Source organism: Rhamphochromis sp. 'chilingali' (assembly GCF_963969265.1).
Source record: "Rhamphochromis sp. 'chilingali' genome assembly, chromosome: 13".
NCBI lineage: Eukaryota > Metazoa > Chordata > Actinopteri > Cichliformes > Cichlidae > Rhamphochromis > Rhamphochromis sp. 'chilingali'.
Window position 1 is genome coordinate 27,863,388 of NC_137940.1, and position 23,138 is coordinate 27,886,525.

Here is a 23,138-nt window from a genome sequence, read left to right on the forward strand (position 1 = left end):
TCTCTTTGACCACTGCTGAATACTTCTTGATTTATTTCTCTAGATGAATCAATGCGCGCTCCTGCTGTACTATTGTGGTGCAAAATCAACATCCAAAATCCAAAATCCAAAGCCATCGGTGTCGCTATGTGGCCAGAAAACATGAACACCTACTTTGTTCAAAGCACATTTTATTTTTCCACCCTAACACTGCGTTATTTCCTTCAGAACCCTTTTGTATTGACATGCCCATACTTCCTCTTTGTAGGATAGACTATAGTATTTTCTTTTTTGCAATAAAATCAATACCCAGATACAATACACCTGAAAGCTGAAACTAAAAGACACAAACTGCGGGCTTAAAAAACCTGACAAACAGCATCGACAGTGCAGGAACAAATGGTCTACAGATGTGTCCCACCCACATTATTCTACGGATCCCAAAGTACCCCTGGTATATAATCAATATTAAGTGCAAAACCTTAAAAATATGTAAGTTAAATTTTAACATTCAGAGCTTATAAAGCTTATTTATATGTACAGATCTATATTTACATTCCTTTTCCCCAGTTGCAGATAATGCTATAATGATCAATTGCTTTCTTAATGTCAATCAAGCACTCATCAACAGTAAACTTACACTCTGACTTGGTGCTCTTCTTTTGGAAGTTTTGCTTGAAATCCACCTTTATATCCGTCTTATCCTTTGGTCCTTATCTTTGAGTTTTAGCTCAGTTCTTGCTGTGTCACATCAAGCACTTTGTAAACAGTGTTTTAAATGAACATATTTAATGCATGCAGGGTTTTTTTTCCTTGGCTTATCTTTCCTTCTTTGATCTCTCTATCCGCCTGTCCTGTGTCATCGCCTCGTCGCCTCTCTCTTCTTGTATTTTTGCATTTCTGCTCCTTTCCTGGAATCTGTCACAACTAATGCGAGTGGATGGGAGGAAGGTGGCGTGCGAGGGAGAAGATCTACCTTTGAATCGTTACAGCACTCCCTTGCACTGTGTCAATGGGGAGGAAGGGGAGGGGGAATCAAAACTGAAAAATTTTAAATTTAATCAGCCTCTAGTCGGATAGATGGAAGATGGGAAAGTAGACAGGGGGAAACGAGATGCTGGTCCGAACAAATACACACAACTGCTATTGCAAATATTCCCTTTCACATGGGCCCAGACTTGATGCACATACTGGAAAGCTGATCTATTCACTCTACTCACAGACAAATGGTCTTCAACTAGCATTTCAAAAATTCCAGGTATGCCGTCCATCGTAGCTCTACCTGACCTATTGCTTGTTCGTGTGTGCCTATAGATTTGCATGTAAGTGTAGGAGGAAGGTATAAGGCAAAGCTGCCATATTGAGACCAGCTGTAGGGTTATTTATTAATGCAATTCAGTCTGTCATACCTTTTTTCCCATCCTAAATTTCCATATCTTATTTCAAGAATACCCTCATAGTTGATTATGTTGAAACAGTGAGCTACAGATGCTGTTGGTATACTTTATGTACAATCGAACAGTTTATGGTGCACCACTCATTTTAGATATTCAATGCCTATTACTGCACCTCAAGACTTATAGATAATTTCTCCCCCTGCATAAAAAAATCAGTTTTTGATTATTTAGACTGATGATTTTTCAAGTCCAACCTGGTATGAGTATGTTAGTGCTTCTTCTCCAGATGCAACTTTGGAATCTGAAAAGTGAACCTTATGTGGAAATGGCTTAAACCTGATTTTTTTTTTTTTTTTTTTTTACGATTATGTGTTTGCAAAAAGACATCAGTGGCTGGTTTCAAGTCTTGCTGTATACAACACAAGCTTTACTTTTGTAAATTATGGTCCCCATCAGTGTCCAGAAGAATGTTAAAGCAGGGCATTCATTAGGGTGGGGCCACCTTGTTATTGAGAAGTTGCCACTGTATGACTGGATTCACAGTCACCGTGCACCACCCGTGTTTGTGATGTGGTTTCACAAAGCTAAGACGGAGATGGTGAAAACAGCAAAAAAAATGCAAACCAGTAGGTGACATCATGGTGGCTATGCCCATCTATTTACAGTCTATGCATGTTTTTGTGTCCAGCATTCCTGTACTACAACAACTTCACGTTCAGCACATTTAAAATTTTACAGTTATGGTGGTGTCAAAACTGTTAAACTGTTTTAAATTTTACATTTTTGAAAAGGAAAAAAATTATAAAACACACTTCTCGCTAAGCAGAACTGCGTCTCAGTGATAGATGAAAAGTTACCATCAAGGTCTGGTTCTTACTTGATAAAGTGGTTGTGAACTGTCTTATTTTATTCATGCTAACGATCAGGTTTGCCTCCCTGCCAGACTGTGTTAGTACAATTTAAATTACTCATCACCAGTGATGCCGGTAACGCGTTGCTTAGTAACGCGTTACTCCGAATATGACCCCTTTTTCAGTAACGACTAATCTAACGCGTTACTATTTCCATAACAGTAGTCAGATTAAAGTTACTTGTCCAAACCACTGTGCGTTACTATTTTTTTTAAGCAAAAAGATTTGGTTTTTTCTTTTCGTCTCAGCGGATGACAAACGCATACGTGTCGTGAAACGTCACATAAGCGACAGGTCACGTTTCCCGCTCACAAGCAGCCAGCGACGTAAAAAAGTGTAAACAACAATGGAGGGAGAGAGATGTTCGTTCTTTAGCTGGAAATATGGTCACTATTTTGAGTTTCTGTCAACTAAAGATTTAAATATTAAGGTTCGTTGTACACTCTGTGTTGGCGAAAAAGTGTTATCTACCTTCAAAAACACTACGTCAAACTTAAAGAAACATTTGGAGTCGCAGCACAGCACAGTCAAACTCACAGAGAGAGTCCCACCAAGTGGTCCGAAGCAGAGAGCCGTGACTTCCGCAGAAGGTCCTACACCCCCCAAACAACAAAAGTTGGACTTTGGTGCAGAACCAGTAAGTGATGAAGAATTGAAGAAGTTGGTCGCGCAGTATATTGTAGAAGAAATGCTACCTATAAACACTGTTGACTCGCCCTCGTTTCGTGCCATAATAAAAAAGATCCCTACTTCTGTTAATGCCGAGCTGCCTCACCGAACGACTTTTACTTCTTACTTGGAGAAGGAGTTTACAGAAATGGAGAGAAATTTGAAGGCCACACTGAATGAGATTGACTTTGTTTCAACTACCGCGGATATTTGGACTGCTAACAACAGAAGCTATATGGGAGTAACGCTCCACTGGATCAGTAGAACCACATTAGAGCGTCACAAGGTTGCATTAGCATGTAGGCGAATTCGTGGTAGACACACGTATGATGTCATTGGTACAGAAATCGAAAACATCCACTCCTCTTATGGATTACTCAACAAAGTAGTTGCAACAGTTACTGATAATGGATCCAACTTTGTTAAGGCGTTTCAAGTTTATCATCCTGTCACGGAGTCCGATGATGAGACGGAGGAGGAAGAGTCCAGCCCCAAAGACGATGATGTCACTTTTTCTGATCTGTCAGAAATCCTCTCGGCTGAGAATGAAAGTGATGGTCAGCTGTCTCTTCCCCCGCACCGCAGGTGTGCTTCGCACACCATCAACATAATTTGCACACGTGATGTGGAGAAACATTTAACAACCAATGCAGAGAGCAGGGCTGTGTATAGGAGCAGCACAGCAAAATGCACAGCTCTTTGGACCAAATCGAGTAGATCTACACTTGCATCAGAAACAGTGGAAGAAATCAGCAAAAGAAAGCTCCTAATACCAACATCCACAAGGTGGAATTCCTTTTTTGATGCTGTAAAGAGAATTGCAGAAATCCCCATGGGTGAGCTGAATACTCTGTGCACAAAGCTAGGACTGAAGTGCTTCAAAGATCAAGAATACCAGTTCCTGCATGAGTACTGCATGGCCATGAAACCTCTGACTGCAGCACTGGACATTTTACAAGGCGACTGTCCATATGGAACTTTACTACCAACACTTGAAGTTCTGATGCAGAAGACCCAGGCTGTGAAAGATGACCTCTCCAGGATGACTGCAGGCCTTCCAGATGCCATTGTACAGGTACGCTCTATCTTGAAATTAGTCAGATTTTTTGCTTCATACAATTCACAAACATGGAACAGAATATTAATTATCATTGAAAAATAAGATTAAAACAATTAAAATGTTTACAAGTAACCTAAAACAAAATTAATCCATAATACTGATCTCATATTAGGCATGGTTTGCAAATAATTCAATAACATAATAAATTGTAGGCATAAAAATATCAATTATGTTTTTTAGGCTATTCAGACTCGTTTCGCCGGTGTGCTGGATGACAAAGATGCCCTTCTTGCAGCTGCCAGTTGTCCAAAATTCAAACTCCGATGGCTGAGAGATGCAGGAAGGAGGGAGCGAGTAAAACAGCTTCTGACAGCAGAGTGTTGCACCACTGCTCCTCTGGCAAAAAACCCTGCCAGTGTGCCCAGTGCTACTACATCTAGCAGCCAAGGTGAGATGGACTTTTTCACTTTTGAGGCAGAGCCAGAGGAGGAGACCTATTCTGCAGAAAAAGAAGTCATGGACTACCTGATGTCAGGCTACGACCTTCAGATTCTGCATAAATTTTCAAGCATAAAGACAATTTTTTTAAAGTATAACACTCCAACCCCATCAAGTGCTCCTGTGGAGCGACTTTTTAGTCTGGGAGGTTTGGTGCTCACGCCTAAAAGAAATCGACTTTCTGACAAAAGGTTTGAGAAGCTTCTGTTAATGAGGTACAACCACTGGTTTACTCGCTCCACTCTACTGTTTCCCCCATAACATGCGATGACAACATATACTGAAAAAACAGAGAATGGGGAATCCAATTTAAATAACTATTTACAAGTAATTGAATTAAGTTTATCAAAGTCACTTAATAAACTTATTAAAGTTTTCAAGTTGATTAACTTAAAACAATTACCTGCAAGGAAGTAAGGCAATTTAAGTTGGACCTGCAGTCTCTTTTTTTTTTTTTTCATAAGATTAGTCCAAAGTTACAAAAGCGGACAATAGTGCTTACATGTGGATGGTATAAAAAGTATCTTAAGGGAAGTCAAGAAAGACTCTTTGTTTGTTTGTTTGTTTGTTTGTTTGTTTTTTTATAAAAAGTATTTATGTTAAGTGAAGTAACAAGACTGTCTTTATTTTCATACAAACAAGTATTTCTGTCAGGAAAAAAGTTTTAAGTTCAACTTCAAATGTCAGGAGATATATTGTTGACATTACTGTTAAAATACACTTCCAATAAAGTGAGTATTGGCAAAATCGGTTGATGTTTTTATGTTGAGGCAGTGGGGAGTGTTATTGGCAGCTTCTGAAAGTAACTAATAAAGTAACTAGTAATCTAACTTAGTTACTTTAAAAATAAAGTAATCAGTAAAGTAACTAAGTTACTTTTGGAAGGAGTAATCAGTAGTCCGTAATATATTACTTTTTCAAAGTAACTGTGGCAACACTGCTCATCACATACTGCAGACTGGTCCAAAAAGCTTTCCCCCCCAGAGACACTCATCAGGAAAGAGTCTCTTGAAAATTTGATCAATTTTGTCTGGTAACATTAAAAAAACTGTAGAAGAGCTATATGATTTTTTTTGTTTTTATCCCTTTAATGTGTGTGAAGAGCCAACAAGAAATCAGACAGCTCGGCTGGAGTCTTATTCACGTATGCGCTCTACCAGCTCAACTGTGATGAATGCTAATGCTCGTCCTCACAGGCCTAAAACTGGGGAAGCAAAAAACAGAACATCCAGATACTTAAAAGTGGAAGTTTGGAAATTCTTTTGGCCATATGTGCCACAAGCAGCTTTCATTTGAATGAATAAGGCGACATCTTGTAATCCAGTATCCAGCTGTCCTTGTTAAATCCCTGAGATTTAAACATATTAAATCTGTTCCTTACATTTTATTTGTGTATTTGTTCTTGGACAGGCTAACCAAGTTGGAGCATCTCTCTTATTACAGCTCTACACACTATGACAAGCTTATAATATTATTATTACTAAGGGAAGAGAACAAAAACGGGAATTCTTAACTAAAAACTTTTCCCTGACTATCCATTGATCTAAAATGTAATCACTGAATTGCACCATACAGTGAAAGGCAGCGATGTGATTAATTTCTTAAGTCTGTGTATTATGTTTCTCAAACTGTTTTGACTTAATAATACATTTTTTGCATTTTTTTTTCCTGTAAAGTCCCTACTTCCTGTAAGCTGCCACACATCAAAGTCCACTACACCATATTTCATAAATTTCTCATCAAGTCTTCCAGGCATATGCCTCTGAGGTGTCAGTGCTACCACCAGAGGGCAACACTGTGGCGTTCTGGGTCCATAGGAACTCAGTGGGCAGCAAGGTCTGCGAGGTCTGTCTGGTGGGCAGAACAGAGAGAGCAAGACAGAGACGAGGGGAAGAGGCAGAATGTGTGTGGGAGAGAAAAAACACTAAACAGAAGGTGAGGCGAGACAACTGAGTGGGGGGCCATGAGACTGAGATGTACTCAGAAGGAGTGTGTGTGTGTTTATGTGTGTGAACATGAGGCTTATGTATGAGATCTTGCATAAGCTCAGGTGTCAGCAGGTGCGTGAAAGCACTAATACGAAGCCGTGCATTGGCATCTGTGTGCGCGCATGTGTATGCGTGTGCATTTGTGTGCCTAAAGACAATACCACTCCCTCATTACCCTGTTTCCTCCAGTCCAGCACTAATGAGGAGCCTCACCATCACTGTGGTAATCAAGGTCAAGCCTAGGCCAAAACACAGAATCAGACACACCAGGCAGACGCACACTTTGTGGAGCCAGTGAGGAAGTGATTGTGTATGCACAGCCACAATTAGCAACACATTTACAATAAATAGCCATTTTATATAGCTTTATTTCACAAACGAGAAAGGAAGGCAAAAGCAAGAGGCAAAAGGGTGGAGTTCTATAAGCCTCCCATGTGATCCCAACAGTTGCTAAGAAAGGATGTGGGTGTGATGTTATGTCCCCCCTGTCTTCGCTTCCTCCTTTTTTTTGTGAGTTGAAGACAGAGAGACAGGCAGAACATGAGGGAGAGGATGCATGATCGAACACAGGTGGAGTCAGGTAGAAAAAGTGGAAAAAGCAAAGCAGCATAAGGATGAGAAAGGGGGGAAAAGGGGGAGGAGGGAGGGAAAAGCAGGGTGATATACAGGGGTATAAGGCTTGGAGGGGGGGTTGGGGTGGAGGGAGTAATTAAATGAAAAGAGCAAGACTTAGCTCTTTAGTCTCATCCCTCAAGACCAGCCTGACACTGCTCCAGCTAGCTAATGTCATAGCAACAGGGAGAAGGAAAGTCTAATGGGTGCGGCACAGAGAAAACGAGTAAAAAGCAGGTACAGGCGAGAAAGAGGAGGTAAGGGAGGAGAAACTGAGTGATGAAGGATGTAATGTTTGGAGGAAGGTAGGAAAAAGAAGGAAAGGAAGACACCCTGGAACTAAGGAAGACACAAACACTGTACAGTCAAGGACAGAAACATTGGTCTGTTGGGAAGGATATGAAAAAGATGAAGACATGAAGAAAAAAGGAAGAAAAAACAACAGGAGTGGAGGAAGCCACAAAGAGTGAGAGGGGTGGCAAACAGCCAGAGGAATAAAAGCCATGCCGTCCCTTTTCTCGCTGTCCATATGAATTCCCCACTCACTTCTTCTGTTGTGCAGCTGTACCTGTGTTTTCCATTGTTTCTATATCTAATCTTCTCCTCTGAATAATTAACTAGACCATCAATAATTCAGCTTTAATTAGCAAAGAAACATCAGACAGATGTGAACTTCACTGCATCATAGTGCAAATAAAATACAAGCAAAACACACACGGTGGGGCTTCAGTCTAAAATAGGAGAGGCAGATATAAATTATAAGCAAGAGATGGGTTAAAACTAATACAGGTGTGAAACCTGAAATGAGAAAATGTTGTTTGAAAGTTGTCATATTTACAGGATCATGTGGTTCAGACTGCAGTACTGACTGGAATCCTATTCCAAGTTTTACTGCGCGAATATTTGAGAGAAATTAAAAGTTTTTCTTACAAAAGTTTAAAATAACAAAGTGCATTTCATACTTTGTAACAGGAAGTGCCTGTATACTGCATGGTCACTTAGACCAATTGTATTCCACATTGCCTTATCAGCAGTTATTGTTTCCTTTATGAGCACAGAACAGTTGAACTTATTAAGCTGTTCTAAACAAACAATCAAGCTGCCTGAAAAGGGAAGCGAATAATCATTTTAGTCCATTCTTGTTTTGGCTTTCCTTTAAAAGCTGCAAGGTAACCAGCCATAGCAGATCTGGAGTCTGGACCTGTGGGCCACTAAAGCAGCTGAGGCATCCCAAATGGATAGAATCACACACTATAAAAAAAAAAACTTTGTAAAAATATCAAGGGTTGCAGTTTCAATTCAACTTGGACCAATGGATGCCCACAAGTGACAGACCAGATCATAAAAATGTGCTTATCAATGCAGGGCTACTCTAAGCCAGAAAAACACAAAACGAAAATGTTAACACACACAACCTCAACCCTCCAGGAATGTGGCTTAGCAAAAAAACAGCTGTTGGCATACTGGCCAAAATATTGGACATTTTAGATACAGAGTTAAAATTGTTCAAATCTTATCTCTTATATCACATCTAATTCACTATCTAATGCATCTAATTCTTTCCCACTGTCCTTTGGTGTCCCACAGGGCTCAGTTCTGGGTCTTCATTTCATGCCTGCTGTTAGTTTTAAAATAAATTGCAAATTACTTACTGTTGAAATGTTATTATTATTTTAAATATGAATGACTACAATAAAAGACTGCTAATAAGATATGATCCATTTGACTTTCCCTTGATGGCCTTTACATCATCTTATTTATCTCAACCAGCATCAACTCCAGTAAATCTGCCCTGGAGTGCTTGTAAGCAATGCAGAATGCAAACAACTGCTGGATCCCATGGTTCCATGCATGCCCAAGCTGGTGGTCAACTGACTAACAGCAATGTGGTAATGAGAGATCATCAAATTTTGAAGACATTCAGTTTCTTCAACCAACAATGGGCGAAATAACTGTTTTAAGGCAACCAATTGAAGTGACTGGCAATGAGAGTGAAGGGTATCACTAGCTGAATTATGAGGGAGTGTTAGATACATTACCTAGGCAACCAGATTCTTGACTGTGCAATAGCAAACAGCTGTCAACTAGAAAGAGTTCAAGACATGGGGTGATCAAGCTTTTAAGGCGGTGACGCCTGACCTGCGAAATTCTCTGCTTCCACTTTCAGGTTTGCTAGTTCCACTGACATTTAAAACAGCAAAGGACATGTTTGTTTATTTGGTGATTTGCCTACAACAAAAACCCTTTATTCATTGTTTTTTTTCTCCTAATTATGATACATTTAAATATTTGTATAAATTCGCTGTTCTTTTAATTTCATATTCTTTTCTCCTCTTGTACTTCTTTTTCTTTGTGTCATTACTACCTGTGAAAAGCACCATAAATTTTGATCGCTTACCTTAAAACATTTTTCTAATACACAAATTATATATACGTTAAAAGAAAGGTTTGTCATTCTACAGAATCTATGGTAATGGTTTGAACAGTGAGCCACACATTCAGAGACATCCCACAACAGCATCTATGTGGTACTGACAGACGACCAGCTATTGCCAAAACAACTTGTTTCCTGCCTGTATCTAACGCCTGTGTACATCTGTGAAGGATTTATTGTGTGTGTGTGTGTGTGTGTGTGTGTGTGTGTGTGTGTGTGTGTGTGTGTGTGTGTGTGTGTGTGTGTGTGTGTGTGTGTGTGTTGCAGCCCAAATAGAGAGTACACCAATAAGATCTGCCTCTGGATCGATCGGACTCAGACTGTGCATGAGTTGACAGGCCGGGCTTGTTGTTTTTTGATTGATCCAGACTCTGTGTTATGTGGGTGGGTGTTCTAAGTCTATGTGTGCCTACAAAATACTAAGAAAAGTATATAAAATGATCCCTCTATACCTTTATACAACTACACAAATGATGCATCTTATTATTTACAAAAAATTGGAATGAACAAACTAGTGCTTAAGCATCAAACCCAGTGTTAAAATGTGCAACTTTAGACCAAAGATAAAGATGTAGCTATTGGCATAGCTAATTCCTCTACATCAACAACTGTGCATGTATTTTCTATAGTAACTCACTCATGGAAGTTGTACCGAGGCTTAGTAAGGACACTCTAATGTGGGGATTGTAATTTAAAGGTAGCTTTAAATTCTGCCTCGACCCCATATCATTTTTGCTATTTTTTTTTATGTTAAAAACATCAAATAATAGCTGATATCTCTATGATGGACGCCTGATATGAATAAAAAAATATAAATGTAGGCAGACTAGAGATGAGATTAAAGGGAAAAGGAGGGAAATAAAGTTGGGAAAAACAAAAGAGGTAACGGATAAAGCAGAGTGGCAGAAGCAGCAGGTTAGCACTAATGGTCAATGACATGTTAGCGCTGTGGCTGGGCTTAGCACAAGCGTGTGCACTGCTGAAATATTTACACGGCTTACAGAACCAGAGGCTCATTCACTTCAAATCAGCTGGAGCAGAGAGGGAGAGCAAGCCGGGCCACTTTCCTCCCTCTTTGCTGCACTGTAGCAGCACACGTAGTTCAAATGGATGGAGACTTTTTGTTTTACTTATTCATTTTTGCCCCTGTGTGTTGGACCTTTGCTTCAGTTTGATAACGGGCAAAAAGATGGTTTAAAGATGAGGAAGTAGAAAGACAAACTTGTTTCTTCCTGTTGGCTTCCCCACTGTTATCCTATTCTTTAGCTTGACCCTGTGTACACTGTGTGTCTTTCTTCCTTTTTTTATTTCCCTGTTAATTCTTTTGCAGTGTTCTGTGCTTTTGGACTTGGACTATTCTCTAGGACATCTTGTTCTCTACATCCCTCCCATCTCTCTTCCACACGCATATTTTTAATATCTCTCAGTCTATATTAAAAGAACTATGAGGATGACTGACAAGCTGCAATCAACTTTGATTTCAACATTTCATGCAGGCCTGCCTGCACCACAGTGTGTGTGTGTGTGTGTGTGTGTGTGTGTGTGTGTGTGTGTGTGTGTGTGTGTGTGTGTGTGTGTGTGTGTGTATGTTAATGTCCCTCTGCATGCGTATGTGATCCTACGACGGTGTGTGAAACGGAAAAATCCAAGCTCCTCGGTGTGTCTTTCGGGAGCTTGTCAGCTTCAAAGACAGGGGTCAAACCAACAGGCACCTGACACAGGCTAACTTCGCTTGCTGCTGCCATGACAACAGAAAACAAAACAAATTAAAACATACTGTATTTTCATAATGGCAGTTCTGTCTCTCTCCCTGTTCTCACTCACGTTCTCTCCCTCATGCTGTACAGATGACTGGAGAGGATTCAGGAAGAGAGAGACAAAAATCTGTCACTTGCATTCTCTCCTGTGAAATTTTCACTCTCCCTCTGTAGTAGTGTTTTTGCTTTCTGCTGTAAATGATTGAACTTATTCACCTTTTTCCTCTATGTTTTTTTTTGTGCCTTCTGGAAGCCTGAGGTGGACATGCCTGGAAGCGAAATTCCTCCTGATCAACTCTGACAGCTCCAGTTTAATATTTCACCACTGGACGGGCACAGTTACGCATAGCCATATTGTACACATGCAGGGCATGCACAGAAGTGTTTAAATGCAAAGTCCGGTCACGCTGATGATAAAAAAGAGGCAGCGGGACTCCTCCAGGAGAACTTTCAGAGTCTTACCTAAGTGACGGCTTCTTGGCGGTACCCACAGGCTTTAACATGGTGGTTGCTGATGGCAGTGCTAATGACAAGTTATGTTTTCAGGCAAAGCTGCATGAGGTTGTCCATTATCCTTCTCCCTACTGGCCTCTTCTCTCATTCCCTCCCACTCTCCCCATCTCCCTCACTCCTGTTCTTTCTCTCACTTTTCTTTTTAATTACCTGATGTCTCCTCTTCTGGCCCAGACGCCAATAGAGATGTGAGCAGCACCGCCTGCACTGAACTGTCTGTGTACATCTGATCTCTGATCTTTCCTCTGTCTGACTGTGTATATGAGTGTGTGTGTGTTTCCCTAAGTGGGCCTATTTTGTGTGTATCTAGACACAACCTGTCTGCACTGTCTGTCTGTGAATATGATTGTTTTACAAGCTTTAATATAATGTGGACATACATCTTTTTGATGAAATGTATTGTTTTATCGCTCATTGATCTTTTGGCAGAAAGAAAATAAGCCCTATGAATGATTAACAAATATAAAAAAACAATGCATTTATTCATTTTTTAAATGTTTTAATTTAACCCTGCCTCTCGCCCTATGAGATTGGCCTTAGCCCCTCCATCACCCTGAAATGGATACGTGGAAGAGAATGGGCAGATGGTTTTAATTTACATTAAGGGTAAGAAATATGAAATAATATGAAACAATATATATATATATATGTTCTTTTTATAATATTCAGATTCCTTGAGATGCACTAGTATGTGAGCATGATGTCAGGCTATTATCATAATTTAACTCAAAGTACCATCATGCCTAAATACTGCCACAAAGCTCCTAACATATACTTCTATGCTGAATGCACAAAGTAGGCACCCCATCACTCCACCACAGGTATGCCTTATTTGCTGACCATTGTATAGAGAGGCTATTATAATTACAAAATTAGGGTGGGAGGTCAAGGATGATGTCGAACTCTTAGAAACTCGCACAAACTCACCTATGATCCAATTGGCTTTGATGGGTTAAAGCCACTGACAGCCAAAGCGAATGACACTGAGGATTGTTTTAACGTGAAGGGACTCCTCGCATACATGTAGCACCCAAATAAATATTGTTGCAGACAAAAAAAACTGCTCAGGAGAGGGTCAAGGAGTATAAAAAAGGCCCCAAGAAGTTTAACTGTTCCTATTTAACATTGCATCCACTGGATCTGCTGAAACAAGCCCAATACATGGTGGTCCTAGACCACAATTTAAAGGACCAAAAGGATCTGCCATTATCCGAGTGTCACTCACCAAAGCTAGGACACTTGCTATTATACTGTGTCTGTGCTCCAAAGGGGACAGAACTGTGTGTGGAGGCCTACCTACTTATTAGACAGGTTATTGTTGTGGCTGATTGTCGTTTCTGAAAACGATGGTACGAGTTGTTTCCATAATCAATCTGTCTAACCTCATTATTGTTTAAGCTTTTGACCTACCAACATTTAGGAAATAGTGAAAAATGTCCTGCTCAATCTCCCAGGACCCAAGATGACATTTAAATATCTTTTTTTTTATTTTTTGTCAAGAAAGTCAACAAACTTGTTCTCATTAAACGAATGCATGCTTCAAATCACTCTTTTAAGATTTTGCACTTCAAATGCAAACAGACTGATCCGACATATTAGGCTCCCTGCTGGTGAGTAAATCTGCTTGCGCTCTCTGCACCAACAAGGGTTTACGTCACAAAAAATAGACAAAGTACAAGAGGGATTAGAATAAATAAAACAAAGTGGAAGCGACAAGGGGGAGACAAATGACAATGAGAACACAAAACATAGTTTGGAAGGTTCTGGGAAGATGATCATAAAGTGATTCAGTTAAGCTGTCGGGACAGCACTATAGAACCTACACAGGCGGGAATCAGAGGAAGTGACACTGAGGCACAAACGGATTTTGGTTATCTGTCAGTCCTTCTTCTCCACTCGGTAGATCAGAACAAGGCTTTCTGTGTGTGCCATACACTTTTCTTTTCTGAATATCCAGGTTTTTGTACACTTTTCTGTTTCCTGTGACTGATCTCTCCAGGATGTCCCTTCTCTCTCCTGAAGTCAAGCTCAGGTTTCCCATCTGCGACATGTGTGAGGACAGAGACGGCTTGTTGCACTTCAAACAAAACCGAAAGGCCCCCGGCACCCTTGGCGCTGCTGCAGAGACGACTGGATACCGAGATGGGAAGTCACCTGCCAATGGGGTCATCTGCATTCGTGTGTTTGTGTGTCTGTGTATGTGTTTGGCAAGGATATAAGAGCTTTCATTCCTCATGTCATGCTGGCACAAACAAGTCTACATGAGGAGGGCTTTACATTGTGGTTTTTGAAAGAAAGTTTTTCTTTTGGCACCAAATATTTACCCCCTGTAGGCCTGAAAGATTTTTTTCCAAGTCATTCTTCATTTAATCATTTTGTGATCATGTTTATTACAGAAAAGTGCCAAATATATGTTGTTTACAGCTTCACTAAAGCTAGAGATGTTTACAAGCAGATGTTTATAAGTGTAAGTTCTGCCAAGAGTACTTTAGTCAAAGTAGGACTGTTAATTTCATACGCAGCAATGGCTCTGCTGTGGGACATGTGAGTACACAGAAAGCTTAATGACAGGGAGAACAGCAGCAAGACCCCCTCACAGAGCAGGCAACAGTGCCAGCAGATCCTACACTGACTAAGCTGGATATAACGTGAATAGCCTGAAATGGTGCTGGCTAGGGTGGAGGTGTGTTTGCAAAGTGGCTTGCAGAGGCAGGAGCAATAGCATGCAGGCTTAAATAGCACGCTGCTTATGGAATATGACAATAGGATCCACAGAAACGTGTCATCAGCTGATATGAGCTGGCATCTAGAGCAGCTGATCTGCTGGGATGGCTGGCTCAGCTTAACGCAGCGACCTGCCAGAATTAAAACTACGCTGAATTTCTGAACAAATCAAGGGTGTAGTCTGAAAATAGATAATAATTTAAACATGCTGCAGTCAAATAAAAGCAATTAAATACATTTTTTCTTCATCATTTCTGGATCAACAGGAGTTTTCCTCATTGCCCAATTCCTGATAAATTGGGCAATGAGTTCCATGGATAGAAAGTCCATCGTCTCAGTTTAATCCTAAAGCAAAGCTCAAGATTGTGTTCTGGTTTTATTTCTATATGAATAAAATTAGTGTCATACTGGATAACTAATACACTGAAGCATCATCTCAGCACTATATAAGATTATAAGTCCTCCACCAGCAATCCCCAAAAGGAGAAAGAAAGAAAAAGAAAACACAGACCCCTAAAACATGCCACATTGAGAGAAATTTCCACATCAGACCAAGTTTTAACAAGAAAAATAAATCCAGAGAAAAGGACGGGAGAAAATCAGATCTGGAGTTCCAAAGGGAGCATTTGAAAATTGAACTATTTAGCCCTCTGACAAAGTCAAACAGAATCCGTGTTTACAGTGTGGAGGTTAGACAAGATCCTCTGAGGTCTTAAAGCTTTGAAAGCACATCTATGAGCTCTGTTTTTTAAAACATTCTAGGTGTGTAACGGGCAGGGATAAATGGCACTATAGGGACAGCCAAACTACATTTCTCGGTAAGAGGATGGTTACCTTTAAAGTAAGCACTAAAATCAGTAAATAGCACAGAAAACTACTGCACTGGGTGAAAAGCCAAACTAAGGCTGCACATTCTAAACTGTGTATGTCTATAGGATTGCCCTTTGTTTTGTGGTCCAACCTTAAAGTCAGAACAGCTTTTTTTTTAACAGTTATGTTAGATAGTCAGAGACTTCAGTAAGGGAACGTTTTCAACCACTAAATATGAAACTCAATTCATTTAGGCATGTAGCCATAGTACAGATGACCTTCTCGAGTCCAGAACTGAGCATCAGAATATAGAAAAAAGGTGATGTGATTTGAATGTGGCATGGCTATTGGTGCCAGATAGGCAAGGATTTTCCCACAAACCAACCTGTTGGGTTTACAGAGAAAATATACAATGAGTGGTAGTTCCTTGGGCAAAAATACCTGGGCATTCTCTTCCGACCGCACGAGGAGAATGGCCAGAATGCAAGAAGACTGCACCAGGTGCCATTCCTGCCAGCTATGAACAATGAGTCCAAACAAAATTAGGCAACAATTGGCCCAAGGACACCAATATTGAACGAAAAAACCATTACCTGCTCTGATGAGTCTTTAACTCTGCTACAACATTAAGATGGTCACAATTGAGCAAAAACCACATGGAAGCAATGGATCCATCCTTCTTGGTATCAGTGGCTGCTGGCAGTGGTACAACAATCTGAGCATTGTTTAAAATGCCACAACTTATTTGAAAATTGTTGCTGACCATGTTCCCTCTTTATGACTACAGTTTACCTGCTTGCAGCATGATACCGTGTCATGTTGCAAAGCTCAGATCATCTCTCACTGGTTTCTTGAACATAACAATGAGTTCACTGTATTCAAATGGCCTCCACAGTCAACAGATCTCAATCCAATAGAGCGCCTTTGGGATGTGGTGAAACAGGAAATCCATATCTTGGATGTGCAGCCAACAAATCTGCAGGAACTGCGTAATACTATCATGTCAGTGTAGACTAAAATCTCTCAGGAATGTTTCCATCACTTTGTTGAATCTATGCCACGAACAATTGAGACAGTTCTGAAGGAAAAAGAGGGCCCAACTCAAAATCAAAGCATCCAGTGAGTACAGCGTTCAAATTAATGAGAAGATAATCACGCAAACTGGGTATCCTCTCTTACCTTAGGCTAAAACTCAAACAGCTTAATATTACAAGATGTTGTATTGAGTGGCTAGACTTGATACAGTCTGATGACTGATGGCTGCACTGATTAAAATAGAACGCTTGTGATTATCAAGAACATGAGGGAAAATGAAAGCGACAGATAGAATGAAAGACTGAGTGAGATGAGAGAATAAAATACTCCATTACTGTCAGCATATTATGCACCACACCAGAGTAATGATTATGAATGGGCCAATAAAAAACATGGCTAAAATACTTTTTTATTGCTCCTCAATAGGGATTAGAAACTTGATATTTTGAGTTAGTTTTACAACACGGAAGCTCTGATGACATAAGTTGTTCGAATAGTAACTTCTGTAAATACAGTAGGTAGATGCAAACACAAAACTGCTTTACTGAATTTTCGCTTGACCCTTTGCCTCAATGTTCCTGTGTTCGTCACGCAAAAAACCCCAAATGCACATTGAAGGTCAACTCGTCTTTATGTCACAAACCTTGTGCCACTCGGTGAATAGAAGCCATAAGAACTGTGCACAGCAGGCAAGATCCTAGAGAGAACAGAGTACAGAGATGTCTTTTGAAAAGCATAACATCATCTATCAGCTGGAATCTTGTTCAATCTGTATGGAGGAGATGCTTCAAGACGTGTCAAGGAAAGCTTAGTGGTAATGCTATTGATATTTCTGCAAGCTGTAAGGTTACAGAGAGCTGCTTTCAAATGAAACCGCCCGCTTTGAAGAGACACGACTATTTAGACACTGAGAAGGGCGGCATAAACACAAAGCTCTGCTCACAGATACACAGTGAAAACATAAGCTGTGTAGCAGTTTTCATGGTTAATTTTCAATGGTTTACAAGGGTCCACAGATCATACACCTAATGTTTCAGTGAATTATAACAACATCGGTGCACTCAGAACATAACCACTCCTCGTTGTCATGGTAACACACAGGGTCAGTAGGTCAGGAATATGTGCGGTTTTGCATTTTAGTGATTTCAGGCATTTATGTCACACACACATAACGCGCACACAGACTGCATGTCGGCATTTATCCAGCAGTCACCATGACCTCTCTCATTAGCCGGAATTAGCCTAATAATTCCTGGACAGGCGAGGGAAAGCTACTAAAACTGGGAAAACTGCCACATCCCCTCAAATTTCCTCACACTTCTTTAACCCTCACTGGGTCAGGAGAGGGCCTAGCGAGACAGACTAGGCCTCAGGGGATTGATGTGAAGAGTGGAGATGGGAGCTGCCACAGGAACCACAGGAAAAAATTCTGTGTATGGCGAAGAAGTAGAGCATAACTTGATCTTTCCACTCTCATTCCCTCTTTTCATATGCATGCACTGCACCTTATCTGCAGCACACACAAGTAGCTGAGGATTCAACTCTTTAACAAAGATGATCATGGCTTTCCTGTGTGTTAGCTGGGATCCATTAAACTGGAAAATATATATTGTGTTTATTGTATTTGTAAAGGTGGGACTGATACTTATTGTGTCTGCTTGAGCAAATGAAACATACAGTAAATCAATGACAACTTTAAAAAGTCATTTAAAGCACTGTACACTGATATGAAGGGTCAGGATATTCAATAAGAGAAACCTGAGAATGTCTAACTTTAATCTAACACCAGGATCAACATTTCTGATATGACACATTTGAAACTAGGACAAAAATTATGGTTCAAAAGCTGCTCTATGGTTCACAGTAGAGCTGTCTGTCTCTGCTCATATTCCTCTGTTACACTGGACTCACTGGATAGAAGCCTCACCAAATTATATTTCACCTCCATGGGATGAAAGTGCAGGGTTGATTCCTACCTAAGCAAAGCAAAGCCTCAGTATTTGGTGAAATCCAAAGCAAAGCAATGATAAACAGCATTTTATTTGGAAGAGATGGGTGGAAAATTATATTCTTATTCAGAGATTTGTTCTGTGCTGCTGTACTTAAATTATAGTAAATGGTAAAATGGTAAATGGCCTGCATTTGTATAGCGCTTTTCTAGTCCCTAAGGACCCCAAAGCGCTTTACACTACATTCAGTCATTCACCCATTCACACACACATTCACACACTGGCGATGGCAAGCTACATTGTAGCCACAGCTGCCCTGGGGCGCACTGACAGAGGCGAGGCTGCCGGACACTGGCGCCACCGGGCCCTCTGACCACCACCAGTAGGCAAACACGGGGTTAGTATCTTGCCCAAGGATATTTGGCATGCAGCGAGGAGGCAGCCTGGGATCGAACCACCGACCTTCTGATTAGTGGCTGATTATACAGTGTATAATCATTGACTTGGTTGAAAAGATTCTGCTTCCTGCTGTAAATGGAGTTCATAAATGGTTCAAGGCTCACTTTCATACTTTGATAATATAATATGTGTGCAGTTTGTGTTCTAGCTGAAGCTACAGTGGGGGGAATATTTATCTGATCTCCTGCTGAATTTGTAAGTTCGCACACTTACAAAGAAATGTAATTTTCCATGGTAGTTTCATTTTAATGGACAGAAACAGAATATCAACCAAAAATGAAAGTTGTGACTTGATTTGCATGCATTGAGTCATATAAGTATTTAATACCTTACAACCCATCCAGAATTATGACTCCCACTATACCCATGTGGCACACAGATTACAATCAATCAATCAATTACAGATACTTTTTTTTTTTATCTCAACCCATTATGTATATAAAACACACCTGTCCACAGAATCAGTTCCTTCCACTTCAACCTCTCCACCACCCAGACACAACCAAAGAGCTGTCAAAGGACATCACAGTCAAGACTGTAGACCTGCACATCACTGGAATAGGCTGACAAAAGCTGACACCTATTGGTGTAATTATTTGGAAATAGAAGAAACATAAAATCCCCTTCAGTCCTGAGCGCCATGTGAGATCTTGCATTATGGGGTGGGGGGAGTGACCATGAAGTGGTGGATCACCCCAAAACTACATGTGAGGAGCTTGTTAATGATCTTTAGGCAGTTGGGACCACAGTCACCAAGCGCACCAATGGTAACACACTACGCTGTAATGAATTGAAATCTTGCTCTGGCCGCAAGGTCCCTCTGCTCAAAAAGGCACATGCACAGACCCATCTCCCAGCGAACATGTAAATGATTCAGAGAAGGCTTGGGTGAAAGTGCTGTGGCCAGATGAAACCAAAATTGAGCTCTTTGGCATCAACTCATCCCGCTGTGTTTGGAGGAAGAGAAATGCTGAGTATGACCCAAAGACACCAACCCTACATCAAACATGCAGGTGGAAACATTATGCTTTGGGGTTGTTTTTTGGCTAAGAGTAGAAGATGACTTCCGCATTGTATTGTAAAATATTGGATGAGAAGCTCCTTACCTCATCCAAAATCATTGGTAGGTCCTCAAGCATGACAGTGACACAAAACATACTACATCTCAACCCCTCCTGAGATGTGTGCAAACCCATCTTACATGCTTTCCAACAAGTGTTTCTCCACCAATTACTAAGTCATCTTACACTTATCAAAATGTGGACATTAGGACATTAGGATTTTGTTGTTATGCACATGTGAGCCGATATATAATTCAAAATAAAAATTGCACATCATTAAAAACAGAGAAAAAAGAAAAAACTTGCACTTAAAATCACTTAAAAGCCAGAAATGTTCCCATGCAAACTTACATCTGACAAACAGCACAGAAAAAACATGTTGTCTGGCAAACATTTATGCTTGTATCAATATAGATTTTATGACTCAAAACAACAAGTTTGTAGTGTAACCCAGAAAGTCTGAAGAGAAGAATGAATCATGTTCAATAGTAAACAGCAGTTAAAGAAGGTGGGTAGCAGCTGTCCTCTATGACAAATGCCTCATGTTAAGCCCTGCCTGCCAACTATATTCATTACAGTCTTGTCAAAATCACAGAGCAGTTGGTTAATTTAAATTAACCAGCAATCCAGAGACTTCATTGGCAACAGCAAATTAGGTAACTATGTTTGATACACCCCCTGAGCTTCAAGTCTTTCTTGCAGTGTTGGGATTCTGTAAGATTATTCATTTTGTATAACCTAAATGGATTTGGTAGGTTGTACTATTGTGTGTGTGTGTGTGTGTGTGTGTGTGTGTGTGTGTGTGTGTGTGTGTGTGTGTGTGTGTGTGTGTGTGTGTGTGTGTGTGTGTGTGTGTGTGTGTCCTGGATCCAGTCACATCTAGCAAACACATATGAGTGTAAAAATGTGCTTTTTTTTGTATATACAAGTCAGCCACAACATAAAAAGCACTGACAGGTGTGTACAAAACTAATCATCAGTTGATCATCTCACTACAATGCATGTTCTGGTGGGACACCCTTGGCTTCTAGTACCCATTTGACACATACCTCATTGTTATGAGTGGTTTTGAACCAACCCCCTCATATAGACGGCCCTTCCCAGTGGAAGGGCATCTAAAAGTGCACAAGGAATACAATAAAGAGCCTAAGCTTTTCACCCAACTCTGTCCTGGATTTTAGCACTGCTGTGTCACTCACTAATGTTGGAAGTAGGGGATGAAAGAATACACTGCTCAGGTTTCCCGAGACTGGGTGTAACACATTTATACTTCCAAGATCCCAACTTGGATCTGTGGAGACCCACCCCAAATTAACCAATGTATCCACTATCAACTTCTCACAGGACACAGGACAAATACAGAGGTCAAATGTCCATGTCCCTATACAAAGCAGAGCTGTTCCAGAGACTCAAGGGGCCTGTACAATATTGGACACGTGGTTATGTTGTGTGTGTACTGGCACCCATAGTAATTTTGGTGCATTAGCATAAAAAATTCAAGGTTGTATGACATTCTCAACAACAAAAAAAGAAGCAGCACATAGCTATGATCACCATGTTTTGCTTGGACCTGGACAAATAATGTGCAAGCGCAGCTGTGCTTTTGCAGAAAAAAAACCAAACTATTAGCATAGTTTAGATGCCATTTCCAACAAGACATTCTGCTAGCACGGTCTCAAGTGGCCAACTAACTACAAATTTGCACACAGGTCCACACTCACTCCTTCACCATGCTGCGTCAAAGAATATTTTCACCCGCACTAATGCAGTGCAGACACATAGCTGCACATGCATACACACCTTGCAGTCAGAATGGTGATAAATCGTTAAGAAAATGAAAAGGGGAAGGAGTAATCTGACACCTCCAGTGCTGGGCAACCAGTAATTAAAACCCTTCATTATGTCAAATATTTGATTATGAAGAACTGGGGATGTTGGGCGGGTGGGCCTAGTAATGACCGCTTTCTCTTAGGGGAGGGTGATAAGAGATGGAAGGAGTAGTGGCGGTAGTGGAGAAGGAAAATGTAAATAAAGCACGACTGTCATAATACACAGAACTTTGTAACCGGTGACTGTTCTTCACACCTCCTCCCCACTTTTCCCCGTGTCTCTGGAAAGTGTCTTTGTGTTGTTGTAGTGAGTCAAAAACGCTGGCCGCAGCACATTGCTAATGTGTTGATGAAGGCAGTCCAGGCCAAGGGAGTCTCTCTCCTGTGGAAGACAGACAGTGTGCGTGTTCGACAGACGAGTGAACATCACTGGCCTCCGCCTCAACCCTCTCTGGGAAGCTGCTAGCTTGAGCCTGCAACTGCATCCCCTCCACTCTGCTATTCCTTGTACGTTAGCCTGTGATAACATGGAAGGGAGGGATTTATGCACATTAAAAGGCAAGAACATGTAGGAGCGTGCAGGATTAGCACAAAGTAGGAAAAGCAAAAGCGACTTAATTTCATTCTTTACTTTCACACGCTGTCTTAACAGCACTGAAAAAGCAAATGGTTTCGGCTTTAGGAGCTAAAATTGTGCTAAACATTACACTAAATTACATTAAAATTCCTATTAATTTACTGTGCATCAGAGGGGTACTATTTTCAACTTGAATCTGCAGTTTGCACTACATAGTTGCAAATGCTAATTTTTTTCTCTATTGATTATCTTATTATCCACTCCTTATAGCCTAGCAATTCCAGAATTAGTGGCCACGCTGAGGATGTCCAGCTGTACTTCTCTGGAGATACAATGTACAAAACTGTTGATTAAGCACAGCTATTCAACCATAAATCACATACAAAGGGACCACAGCGTTCTCACAGGCAGGCCCACAGGGAGAGACACGAGCACACTACAGTTTATACAGCAGAAGTACTATAAAGAAACACTTAACATCTTCTCTCATGAGCTGCAAGCTTCCACAATTAATTAATAAGATGTTTATGCAATGGTGTACCTGAACTTAGATGCTCCTGTTTCATATTTCACAGCTTTCCCTCGATCTCTCCCCCTTCCCCTTTCGTGTGCGTGTGTGTGTGTGTGTGTGTGTGTGTGGCTGCTCGAATGCCAGTGCCATCATCAAAGGATATGTCAAAATGAAGGCACTGGCAGGGGCTGCTATCAGGATCTCAGACAAGCACACACATAAACATGCATACGCACACACACTGCTCCAGCTATGCTTTCATATCACGCCCTGGCAACGCCCACTGACTGCAGCATATCTCCACCGGTATCACCAAGGTTACCAGCGGTAGCCAGGGATACCATCGGAGCCGCCTGTGAAAATGT

At 40.7% G+C, this 23,138-nt stretch overlaps 2 protein-coding genes across 3 annotated transcripts in view; one reads left to right on the top strand and one right to left on the bottom strand.

Annotated features, from left to right (window-relative positions):
• The window catches only part of LOC308408889 (A disintegrin and metalloproteinase with thrombospondin motifs 2-like), a 152,210-nt gene that overhangs the window by 105,279 nt on the left and 23,793 nt on the right, over positions 1-23,138 (bottom strand). The gene's annotated exons all lie outside the window — the stretch shown is intronic.
• LOC308408890 (uncharacterized protein) lies at positions 2,940-4,960 on the top strand. The gene is made up of 2 exons (XM_080901333.1): positions 2,940-4,031; positions 4,257-4,960. The coding sequence occupies exons 1-2, from the start codon at positions 2,976-2,978 to the stop codon at positions 4,773-4,775; spliced, it is 1,575 nt and encodes a 524-aa protein (XP_080757459.1). The 5' UTR covers positions 2,940-2,975; the 3' UTR covers positions 4,776-4,960.

Excerpts from the sequence above, each read along its gene's own strand:
- LOC308408890 (XM_080901333.1), top strand. The coding sequence starts at position 2,976 with ATGCTACCTATAAACACTGTTGACTCGCCCTCGTTTCGTGCCATAATA. Across the intron at positions 4,032-4,256 it reads TTCCAGATGCCATTGTACAG|GCTATTCAGACTCGTTTCGC; the intron begins GTACGCTCTATC and ends TATGTTTTTTAG.